Source organism: Rutidosis leptorrhynchoides, chromosome 1 (genome assembly GCF_046630445.1).
Source record: "Rutidosis leptorrhynchoides isolate AG116_Rl617_1_P2 chromosome 1, CSIRO_AGI_Rlap_v1, whole genome shotgun sequence".
Taxonomy (NCBI): Eukaryota; Viridiplantae; Streptophyta; class Magnoliopsida; order Asterales; family Asteraceae; genus Rutidosis; species Rutidosis leptorrhynchoides.
Genome location: NC_092333.1, coordinates 402765861 through 402779150, shown reverse-complemented (window position 1 = coordinate 402779150; position 13290 = coordinate 402765861). Strand labels below are relative to the sequence as shown.

General features: G+C 35.1%; 1 protein-coding gene across 1 annotated transcript; it reads left to right on the top strand.

The window, feature by feature from the left end:
- Positions 1–10316: 10316 nt before the first annotated feature.
- LOC139901430 (uncharacterized) lies at positions 10317–12426 on the top strand. Its single transcript, XM_071884148.1, has 5 exons — positions 10317–10498; positions 11009–11456; positions 11508–11781; positions 11894–12015; positions 12115–12426. Exons 1-5 carry the CDS (start codon positions 10317–10319, stop codon positions 12424–12426), a joined length of 1338 nt encoding a protein of 445 aa, XP_071740249.1.
- Positions 12427–13290: the final 864 nt, after the last annotated feature.

Sequence of the window (13290 nt, the reverse complement as noted above, 5' to 3'; positions counted from 1 at the left end):
CCGGGCTCGTCTTAAGGCCGCACAAGATAGACAAAAATCCTATGCGGACAAACGAAGGCGAACGATCGAGTTTCAAGTAGGTGATATGGTGATTCTTAAGGTGTCACTATGGAAAGGTGTGATTAGGTTCCAAAAGCGGGGAAAGCTTGCCCCTCGGTTTATTGGACCTTTTGAGATTTCGGAGCGTGTTGGAGAAGTTGTTATCGGTTAGAGTTACCCGAAGAGCTTGCGGGGATCCATAACACATTCCATGTTTCCTATCTTCGCAAGTGCCTTGTGGATGACTCTGCGTGGGTTCCTTTGGATGAGATTACTCTAAATGATAAATTGGAGTATGCGGAATAACCGTTGGCGATCCTTGATGCGAAAGTTAAGGAAATGTATAATAAGCGGGTTAGGACCTTTAAGGTGCAATGGCGGAACTAGAAGGGGTCAGAATTCACTTGGGAGACAAAAGAGTTTGCGATGCAGTATTTTCCATCATTATAACGGCTTGGATCGCGGGGACGCGATCCGGTCCAAGTGGGGGAGATCGTAACAACTCAAGAATTTGAAACACTTGCGGGTCGCGCCACAACCCTATTTGTCACTTCATGACATAAGGCGGGTCCAGGGTGTTTTATAAATAAATAAATATGTTGGGGACCATTTTGCAATTTTGCATGTCCGATTGAGTGAGGGTTTTAGCTGCATTTTGAGATTCCATTTCTCATTCTTCATCTCTTCCTTAACACATACAAGTAGAGTGAGAAAGTTAGAGATAGAGAGCTTGGATTTAGTAAAGAATAAGCTCAATCCAAACCGAATCGAAGTTTCACTTTGTTGTAGTTACCTTCTAGCTCCATTTCATACTTGAGGTAAAACCGTAACTCGATTTTAATTGTGTAATTTTGGACTTTAATTAGGGTTTGGGTTTGAAATGGGTTGTAAATGTAGTGACCCGAACTTTTCCATGTTTATTTATTTATATTAAATGAAATTGATGTTTACATGATTAATTGTTTCCAACATGTTAAGCAATCAAACTTGTTAAGACTTGATTAATTGAAATAGGTTTCATATAGACAATTGACCACCCAAGTTGACCGACGATTCACGAACGTTAAAACTTGTAAAAACTATATAATGACATATATATGGATATATATATATATATATATATATATATATATATATATATATATATATATATATAACATGATATTATGATAAGTATGTATCTCATTAAGTATATTAACAATGAACTACATATGTAAAAACAAGACTACTAACTTAAGGGTTTCGAAAAGAGACATATATGTAACGATTATCGTTATAACGAAATTTAAATGTATATATATATCATATTAAGATATATTAATACATCATATTATCATAATAATATAATAATTTAACATCTCATTTGATATAATAAACAATGGGTTAACAACATTTAACAAGATCGTTAACTTAAAGGTTTTAAAACAACACTTACATGTAACGACTAACGATGACTTAACGACTCAGTTAAAATGTATATACATGTAGTGTTTTAATATGTATTCATACACTTTTGAAAGACTTCAAGACACTTATCAAAGTACTTCTACTTAACAAAAATGCTTACAATTACATCCTCATTCATTTTCATCAACAATTCTACTCGTATGCACCCGTATTCGTACTTGTACAATACCTAGCTTCTAAATGTATTTAATCTTGGTATATACACTTCAATGATCAGCTTTCAGCAGCCCTTGTGAGTCACCTAACCATGTGGGAACCATCATTTAACTTCTAGCATGAAATATCTCACAAAATTACAAACTAATGGAGCCTATATGGGAACACCAATTTCACGTGAAGTAGTACACTCACAAACACATTCACTTTGCAATTTTATTGAATCAAATTACTCTCTCTCAAGTGTTCTTCATCATCTTCAAAAAAATCTAGCTCAATCTAGTTCATAAATCCATACATAAACCAAGTTATAAAACAACTACTCAAGAACACACCAACAACACTTCCAAGTTTGCTAGCTTACTTCCAATCTTGCAAATCCACTATGAGTGATTATCCAACCTCAAAAAATCTTTCTTATTTACAGTAAGATATCTTTCTAATACAAGGTAATACTCATATTCAAACTTTAATTCAATTTCTCTAACTATAACAATTTTATTTCGAGTGGAAATCTTACTTGAACTTGTTTTCGTGTCATGATTCTACTTCAAGAACTTTCAAGCCATCCAAGGATCCTTTGAAGCTAGATCTATTTTTCTCATTTCCAGTAGGTTTATCCACAAAACCTGAGGTAGTAATGATGTTCATAACATCATTCGATTCATATATATAAAACTACCTTATTCGAAGGTTTAAACTTGTAATCACTAGAACATAGTTTAGTTAATTCTAAACTTGTTCGCAAAAAAAAGTTAATTCTTCTAACTTGACTTTTAAAATCAACTAAACACATATTCTATATCTATATGATATGCTAACTTAATGATTTAAAACCTGAAAACACGAAAAACACTGTAAAACCGGATATACGCCGTCGTAGTAACACTGAGGGCTATTTTGGGTTAGTTAATTAAAAACTATGATAAACTTTGATTTAAAAGTTATTCTTCTAGGAAAATGATTTTTCTTATGAACATGAAACTATATCCAAAAATCATGGTTAAACTCAAAGTGGAAGTATGTTTTCCAAAATGGTCATCTAGACGTCGTTCTTTCGACTGAAATGACTACCTTTACAAAAAAGACTTGTAACCTGTATTTCCAACTATAAACTTATACTTTTTCTGTTTAGATTCATAAACTTAAGTTCAATATGAAACCATAGTAACTTGAATCACTCAAAACGGATTTGAAACGAAGAAGTTATGGGTAAAACAAGATTGGATAATTTTTCTTGTTATAGCTACGTGAAAATTGGTAACAAATCTATATTAATCATATCCTAGCTAACTCATATTGTATTACACATGTATTCTAATATATTATGTAATCTTGGGATACCATAGACACGTATGCAAATGTTTTGACATATCATATCGACCCATTTATATATATTATTTGGAACAACCATAGACACTCTATATGCAGTAATGTTTGAGTTAGCTATACAGGGTTGAGGTTGATTCCAAAAATATATATACTTTCAGTTGTGATCTAGCCTGAGACGTGTATACACTGTGTCGTGGATTGATTCAAGATAATATATATCGATTTATTTCTATACATCTAACTGTGGACAACTAGTTGTAGGTTACTAACGAGGACAGCTGACTTAATAAACTTAAAACATTAAAACGTATTAAAAAATGTTGTAAATATATTTTGAACATACTTTGATATATATGTACGTATTTGTTATAGGTTCGTGAATCGACCAGTGGCCAAGTCTTACTTCCCGACGAAGTAAAAAATCTGTGAAAGTGAGTTATAGTCCCACTTTTAAAATCTAATATTTTTGTGATGAGAATACATGCAGCTTTATAAATGTTTTACAAAATAGACACAAGTACATGAAACTACTTTCTATGGTTGAACGATCGAAGCCAAATATGCCCCTTTTTACTTGGTAACCTAAGAATTAGTAAACCAGTCTACTAATTGACGCGAATTCTAAAGATAGATCTATTGGGCCCAACAAACCCCATCCATTGTAGCGGATGCTTTAGTACTTTGAGTTTTTATATCATGTCTGATGGATGTCCCGGAATGATGGGGATATTCTTATATACATCTTGTTAATGTCGATTACCAGGTGATCACCATATGAATGATTTTTATCTCTATGTATGGGATGTATATTGAAATATGAAATCTTGTGGTCTATTATTACGATTTGATAAATATATAGGTTAAACCTATAACTCACCAACATTTTTGTTGACGTTTAAAGCATGTTTATTCTCAGGTGATTATTAAGAGCTTCCGCTGTTGCATGCTAAAATATGGACAAGATTTGGTGTCAGCATGCATGTATAATATTATTTAAAACTGCATTCGAGATTTACTTTGTTGTAACATATTAATATTGTAAACCAATATGTATTGGTAGTGTGTAAGTGTGATATTTTTAGATTATCATTTCTGGATAATCTAGGTGGTGTCCTTTTAACCTTGTCGATAAAATAAAGGTTATGGTTTGTTTTAAAAATGAATGCAGTCTTTGAAAAACGTCTCATATAGAGGTCAAAACCTCGCAACGAAATCAATTTATCTGGAACGTTTATAATCAATATGAACGGGACATTTCAGTAAACCTCTTTTCTTGTGAAAATTGGGGTTTTTGGGTGGAGTTTAGGTGTATGAAACCTAATGTGGGAGGTTATGGTTTAGATGATGAGTTTTATGAGACCCAAGTCTTGCATGTGTTGTAAATCACTAGCACACTTTATGTGGGTGTTAGTATTAACTTGATTTGGGGTGTTGAGGTCTTGATTGATCAAGTTGGAGGTTAACGTGCAATTTGTGTTTAAATTGCACTTGTGTGCTTTGGGTCAAGCTATTAGTGTTTATAGCTTAATGTTTTGATTTTGATGCTAGGTGCATTACTTTTGGATCATTCTTGAAGCTCTAGCACGTTTCTAGCTCATCTAAGTGATCAAGCTGAGTGGAGTATTTTTATGTGTGTATATAAAATTTGTTTGCTTGTATGCGATGTGTGACAGTGGTTGTAAGGTTCACTTTTCGTTCGCCACTTGGTGCAAGGTGGTGAGTAATATCCGTAAGGTTTCACTCTTCGTGACCACGATTTAGATTTGAGGTGTTGCGAGTGCTTTTCACTCTTCAGCGGCCACATGGTGCGTTGGAATGTGGGAAGTGTCACCTAATGGTTTCACTTTTCGGCGACCACATTCATGTGTACGTGGCGGTGCTATCCGAAAATGCACCTTCGTGGGCCACGTGCATGTTTTAGATAATGTTAATTCATTTGATGACTAGCACTATTGTGTATGGTTAACCATATTTGCGTGTTGTAGTGTAATGTGTTATATTGTGGTTGTATGCTTTGTGTTGTTAGCTTGTATGCAGTTATTGTGCAAGTGGTACAACTAAGTGATTTATGTATGTATGCATATAAGTATTGCACTCACTAAGCTTTGTTGCCTATTCCCTCGTTGTTTATCTTTTAATAGATTCAAGCACCGTGAAGAATAAGTGTAAGACGTTAGAGTAGCTTTGGATGGGATTTGCTTTTGGTATTTGGCCCGGATGATCTTGCTCTAATTTTGGGTCATATAATGTGTTTGGGTCAAAATGTACACTTGGTAAACTATGGGTCTTAAGTACCCGGTGATGTGAACTTGTAAAACTTGTTGTATTTAGGTTGTTTTCAACTTTGAATAGGTTAATGTGGTAAAAGACATGGATTGATTGGAGCGAAAGTGTGTTATAACATATTGCAACAGCAGAATCTGACACAGTTGAAGGTCGCGTCGCGACCCTCATGAGCCGCGTCGTGACTTGAAGTGTAAATGGAATGCCGAGCTTGTTTTGTGGTCCTGACTATGTGGCACAGGGGAGGTTGTGCCTCGCGATGTGACTTATTACTGAAATAGATAGTCTGGGTTGGTCACTAGGTTCGGTATAAAAACATACGTGGGATCACGTCGTGACCAGTTTGGCCCATGACGCGATGGCATGCTAAAAAAATGTGTCATTTTTCGTTAATGGGTTAGAGTCGTTTTATATTATATTGTACAATAATCGTGTTTGTTGAATATGACCACAACACTAATCAGATCAGCGAACCTGATAGCCCTGATATTCGTTAGTCACCATATTCAGCGAAACCAGAAATTTTAATAATCACCGAATGTTGACTCAACTCAAACACAGTTGAATAGCAGCACATCATTGAATCAGCGACTCTGTTCTTGAGCAGATAATCACCAACGAATGTTGAATTGAATCAAAACATCAATTAATCTAATTGATCCATGAAATTTATTATAATATGATCCTGATGTTGAGAAATAGCATTTGGGAAGGATCTTCAATCATATAAACAACAAATTTTAGAAATCTTCAAAATCATAGAACACGCCATTCATGAACTTGAAAAAATCAATATCAAAATCTATGTAGTTTCAAATGTTGATGTGTCACAACCTGAACTTTTCTGACCAAGTTGTTTAATCTAACTTTCATGAATTAAAATTTTCAACTTGACTAGTAGTTTTGATAAATTAAATCTTGATTTATTTTTGGGATTTGTAACACTTTAATGTTATAATTGAGTCCTGTTTAATCAAGAGTTGTTTTGAACATTTTTGAAACCCTAGATTATCATCATAAACCATAGATTTTGTAATCTATAATAACTTAATGAGTAAACTTATTAATCAAAAAGTTAGATTAAAGACTTTCAACTAATTCACTTTGGCATTAGACTATAAGTTAAAATATTTCTACACTTAGTCATTTTCACAACTAGTCTTGATCACTTTTTATTTAGCCAATTCTTTCATTTAATCAACCTTGATCTATCTTGATTAGAACCTAATCTTAGCTTACTTCCTAAACCTTAAACATACAACTTAACACCTTAGATTATACATTACAAGTACATGTACATTTATGAACCAAAAATTGACTAGAACACTTCCACCACCATCATCATAATCGTCCATCATCATCATCTTTACCATCATCATCTCAAAATATCTCCAAAATATCTCCATGAAGCTTAACCTACAAGTATCATTAGACAACCTTGCATGGACAATTAATGAAAAACATGAGTCATCTTCTTCCCTTGCATCTCCATGTGCCACCTCCACTACCACCTCATCACCATCACCATTCCATGCACATTCCTCTCCAAGCAACCATCAAAATATCTAGATATTTCCCTAAACACCATCATGAGTTCCATTAATGGTAACAAGATGAGTCATTTCTCTCTTTCCCTCCCTTTGTGCCACGTCCAATCTCCCTATCTATATATATTCACTATCAACCTCCTCTTCTCTTATTTTTGATCACTCTAACTCACTCTCACACATACATACATTCCAATTGCAGATCCAAATCACTCTCTAGTTCATATTATTGAAGACCTAAGATCAAAACCCTTCAAGATATAACAAACTACTCAATTCTATTCATCATTTCTAGTAATCTTCAAGAACATTCATGGTGTAATTAATTGATCTAGAGTGTTAAATCACTCAATGATGACTATATATCTAACCATGATCTTGATTCTAGATCAGTAAAATTAAGATCTCTACATGTCCGCTGTCTTAAAAAGAAGCTAAACCAAGAACTAAAGTGGTTAAATTATGTAAAACTATTTTGTCTTTGAGCTATCCAAATTTCTACTTGAAGTCTATGACCTAAACACCAACCTATGGTTGATCTCTGGAACTCATAAATTTATATGATGTTCATATATGTGTTTGAGACATCTAGTAAAGATTCATGAATTATCTCAAAGAAAAAGTCATTTTTAAATTTTATTTGGTGAGACAAGTTCAGATTCAAAGCAATCTGACCAAGTGTCAAAGATTCATATATAAATCAAAATATAAGATAGATCTTGAATCAAAGGCTTTTGATCTAAAAACTAGACTTAATAAGGAAACCATAGATAGCAAAATCACCAAAATCCATTAAGAAGTCATTGAGATATAGTCCCATCTAGTTGACATAAGATTTTGTTGACACAAGATTTTGTTGAAGTCAGAAATTGGTCTAAAACCTTATCTCTAAAGACAAGGTTAATGAAGACCTGGAGGCTATTCCTTTTGGAAATAAGCACTTTTATATGTCCTAAGACTTCTATAAAATCTTGAGTCAAATAAAAAAGTTTTGCTATTTCTAAACTCACCTAGGAACTTATAGTGTAAAACAGAACTTTTTTGCACACTTGTAAAGAAATGAACTTTTGACCAACTTACGTTCTGAGTTTAGAGGCTAACCTTACATGGTTAGAAACTAGACTCAAGGAGCTTTACAGAGATGGTAATCTCACTTTAAATGGATGTCTAGATTAATAGAAACACCTACACTTATGTTGTGACAAAACTAGTCAAAAACAGTCTACACTTAAAACTTTGAACTAGTAACTTTTAAAACCGAGAACCGAATTGGACACGTAAAGATCACTTGAGAACTGATCCTAGACCTAAACTAAATACTATATTAAATAGTATGACCTCTGACCTCATAATATTCATTAGGTCTCAAGCCGGATCACCGTAAACTATCTAAACCGCACTTTTCGAGCTTCGCACCATGTTGCATCAATTGTGAGTCTCATAGCCCCACTTTTTACTCGTTTGTTACAATTATTTTATACTTGGGGTGAGAATACATGCTAGGGGATACACGTATAAAAGCATCATTTTTATACAAAAGAAAAGGTCAAAAAGCATAAAAGGTAGTAATTTTGACAATTTTTATTATTATTATTATCCGTCCAACACTCATCCATGCCGCCCAGTGTCATGCGTAAGCCGTGAATGCAACTATTAAACTTAAGCCCTTGATTAGTCGCGTGAGCATCACGCATCCACATCAGCCCACACTAAAGACGGTTTCGGATATATCGTATAACTGAATTAATCAGCGTTTGACACATGTGTCTGAGAATTTCAGACATTCTACACCTATAAATAGACCCCCTAGGTCACCAAATTAAAGGAGTTCAGTTCAATCAGAGAAAATACACTTTCTCACACAAACAGTACTTTCTGACTCTAAAACCTTAACCTCTTAGCAACAACATGCTACACCGACCAGCCTCAGTTTGGTTCAAAGACTGATAAGGCCACCCCACGAATATCTCATCCGTGTTACGGGTTTGTAGGGATCCTATCCCGAGGGCAAACATCAGTTGACAACATATCTCTTAAAGCTAGGCTATTATAGTACTGGACTGGTACCTTTTACCCGCTATACGGAAAACAGTACCAACATATGGCGCCATCAGTTTTAAAGAATCACTCAACTCTCAAGAGCACGACAGATAACAATCATAAGATAATACCGATCGAAGAAAATATGATACATAAGTGACAAGCCGGATAGCTCAGGAAAGAAGAAAATTTAGAAGACTGGAAGCAAGAATTAATTGCTTTCTCTTCTTTGTTAACACTAATCCGTCTGATGCTCCAGTAATTATTGAAGCTAGAATTGTAAATTGTATCGTCAGAGGAATATATACTAATACTCGAGCAGGAGCAGATATCATGTACGAGCATTGTTCTGTACAATTACCGGAAAGTAAAAAAGAGATAATGAAAGACACACTTGTTCCTTTGGCGAGTTTTGTCAATGATCCATCATGGCCAGAAGGGAGCATACTCTTAGAAGTGGTATTTGGAAAGTCACCATATAAAAGAACAGCTCGTATTGAGTTTCTTGTAGTAAAGGTGAATTCACAATACAATGTCCTTGTGGGGCGATCAGCAATGATGAATTTTGGAGCTGTAAGATCAACAGTGCATGGAATGATGAAGTTTCCTACACCAGCTGGAGTCACAACGCTGTACGCAGAACAAAGAAGAGCAATTGAGTGTGTGCAAATAAATTGAACCACTGTTAAACCAATCATTCATGATGATGGATCAGTTTTTCCAAATCCAGCATTCCCAGACCAAAAAATCATCATTGAGAAGACATTAAAAAAAGAGACAAAAGAAAAGTTTTTACAATATTTTAGCAGCAAATTCAGATGTATTTGCATGGAAAGTTTCTAATATGACTGGAGTACTGTGACATATTGCTGAACATAAATTAATGTGAGTCCAAATATTCCACCAGTTTATCAAAAGAAAAGAGGCATGGCCCCTGAACGGAACAAGTTTCTTAGGGAAGATGTCCGAAATTTAGTGGATGCTGGAATTTTATGAGAAGTCAAATATTAAACCTGGGTAGCAAATCCGGTAATGGTGAGGAAAACAGATAACACATGGATAAAGTGAGTTGATTTTACAGACATAAATAAAGCTTGTCCAAAGTATAATTATCCTTTTTCAGAAATAGATTGGAAGGTGGAGTCTTTAGCTGGATATCGTTTTAAGTCTTTTTTGGATGCTTATAAGGAATATCACCAGATCCTCATGGCAGTACGGGATGAGGATAAAACAGCTTTTCACACGGCGGATGGAATTTTTTGTTATGTGAAAATGCCTTTTGGATTGAAGAATGCTAGAGAAACTTATCGACGTGTCATTGACATGGTGTTTAGAGACTAAATAGGCAGGAATGTGGAAGCCTATGTTGATGACATTGTTATTAAAAGCAACACAGAAAAAAGAATGATCAGGGATATTCTTAAAATGTTTGAGTCATTGCGAAAAATAAACATGAAGTTAAATCCCAAAAAATGCACTTTTGGTGTTGAAGAAGGCAAATTTTTGGGTCATGTCGTTATGAAAAGAGGAATTAAAGCATATCCAAAGAAAATTCAAGCAATTGAGGATATGACTTCCCCTAAAACAAAGAAAGAAGTGCAAAGTTTAAACGGCAGACTTGTAACATTAACAAGGTTTTTGTCTAGAGCAGCAGAACATTCATTACCATTCATGAAAGTTTTAGAAAATTGTTTAAACAAAAAAGATTTTGTGTGGACGGCGGAAACCGAAGCAACTTTCCAGGACGTAAAACAACTGTTAAAAGAGCTACCAACCTTGAATGCTCCAATAGCAGAGAAACATTAATACTATATATGGCAGTATCAGTAGAGGCCATTAGTTCTGTTTTAATCGCAGAACGGAATGGAGTTCAAATGCCAATATATTTTATCAGCAAACTGTTACAACAAAGCTAAATCAATTATCCACCAATTGAAAAATTGGTATACGCTCTAGTGTACACAGCTAGATGGCTGAGACGATATTTTCAAGAACATCCAATTCTCGTTTTAACAGAGCAACCAATTAAGTAAATTTTGAAACACCCAGAATCATCGGGGCATTTAGAAAAATGGGCAATGGAGTTGGGGGAACATGAAATACATTTTCACCAAGGCATGCAGTTAAGGGATAAATTTTGGCAGATTTCCTTTTAGAAACAACCGAAAAGTTGATTATCAACCCGAAACTAAAAACAATAATTGCATATGGGAGTTGCATACTGATGGAGCATCAAGTGAAGAAGGAGTAGGCACAGGATTGGTGCTTACAATTCCGGAAGGGGAAGAACATACATATGCACTTAAGTTTTGTTTTTATGCATCTAACAATGAAGCAGAGTATGAAGCATTGCTCTCCGACTTCCGTATAGCGACTGAGATGGGGATAAAGCATTTACGTGCTTATACCGACTCTCAGATTGTGGCACAACAGGTCAACGGGGCATTTGAGGCAAAATATGTATCAATGAAGTGCTATTTACAGTTGGTTGAAAAGGTTTCAAAGAATTTTAACACTCTGGAAGTTGTCCAGATATCAAGAAATAAGAACAAAAAAGCAGATGTGCTGAGCAAATTGGTGGTCATTGCAACAGTTGATGAAGGGGGTTAGTGTTAGTTAACTCCTTATGTTAAGTATTTGCAGGATGGAACACTGCCAGATGATACCATAAAAGAAAGGCAGATAAAGGTAAGTGCGCCATTATACGTGTTGGAGAACGGATTACTCTACAGAAAGTCCTACAATGGTCCAAATTTGAGGTGTTTAACACCACAACAGGCGGTGGATGTGGTAAAAGAGATGCATGAAGGCCTGTGTGCACAACATTTTGGTTATAGAAACATTGTAGCAAGGATTATAAGGCAAGGATATTATTGGCAAACGATTTATAGAGACAATGCAGAAACAATTACTGCATGTAATGCATGTCAGCGGTACTGAACCGGTTACCAAAATATGATTTAATATCAGTCTCGACTGCATGGCTATTTTGTAAGTGGACAATCGATATAATGCACGATTTTTGGTAGTTGCAATTGATTTTTTCACTAAGTGGGTGGAGGCAAAAGTTTTAACATGGATAACGGGTGAAAACATGAAAAAGTTTGTGTGGAACGATATCATATGCAGATATGGTTTGCCAAACGAAATTGTAAGTGATAATGGCAAATAGTTTGCTGAGAATCCTTTCAATAGTTGTTGTGAAGAGTTAAGCATTAAGCAAACACTCACCTCTGTTGCTCACCCATAGGCAAATGGCCAAGTTGAAGTGACAAACAAGGAAATTTTAGCTGGCATAAAGGCTAGATTGGGTTTAAGTAAGACAAAATGGGTAGATGAAGTTCCATATGTTTTGTGGGCTCACCGAAAAACACTAAAATGGAGTACGGGTGAGACACTGTTCAGCTTGGTGTATGGTACTGAAGTAGTCATACTAGCTGAAATCCGTGTACCAACACATCGGGTTCTGGCAATTGATGTTGAAAGCAACTCCTCCGTTTTGCGTGAAAATCTGAACTTATTGAAAGCGTATCATGGCTACTATCCGTCAAGCGGATGCTAAGCAACGAATGGCAAAATATTACAATAAAAGAGTAAAGCATGTACAATATAAAGAAGGAGATCTGGTGTTAAGAGATAATGAGGCAAGCAGGTAGGTAAAACAGGAGAAGCTAGGGCCACAATGGGAAGGGCCGTACGAGATCATAAAAGCACATCCAAATGGGTCCTATACCCTTGCAGCACCCTCTGGCGAGGAAATGCAGCGAACATGGAATGCAATGAGTTTAAAGAAATTTTATGCGTAGTATTGCATATTCAAGTAGCCTGATCAACTATTTTGAATATGAGATGCAATCATAAATGTAAAAATTTCTTTACAGTAATAAGAATTGAAATGACTATTCTTGTGGCACAATATTCATATTTTTATCCGGCCAAGGATTTTTACTCAGATGTCACAAAGCTGTGTGTCATCCCTACCCGCAGAAGAGAAATTTGTTCTCGGTGGTAGAAGTTCAATCGTACACAAAAGGTTTAAATGGCAGTGGATGACATAGACTCCGTTGACCATCCAGGCAATAGATTGTATGTACGACCGTTATGACGTAAAAAACTTATAACAATACATGGCTAGCCAGTACATTTGATTCTTTAAATTAAACATGTAAAGCTTTGGCAAAAATAAAACAAAGTATTAAAATGCATGTCGATTTCACATTTACATTCAAAACAATAAGTTGTACATATCAAAGTTTGAAATTCAAAATGGAATCCACCGATGCAGAAGGGTCATTACAAATAGTTTCTAACTCAGGGAATGTTAATTGTTCTATTTGTTCCCTCTACTACTTTAACCCTATCTATAGCATATGGTTTCAGTTGTGATGTAATAACATCTGACAATGGATCAGGAAAATTAGGCACT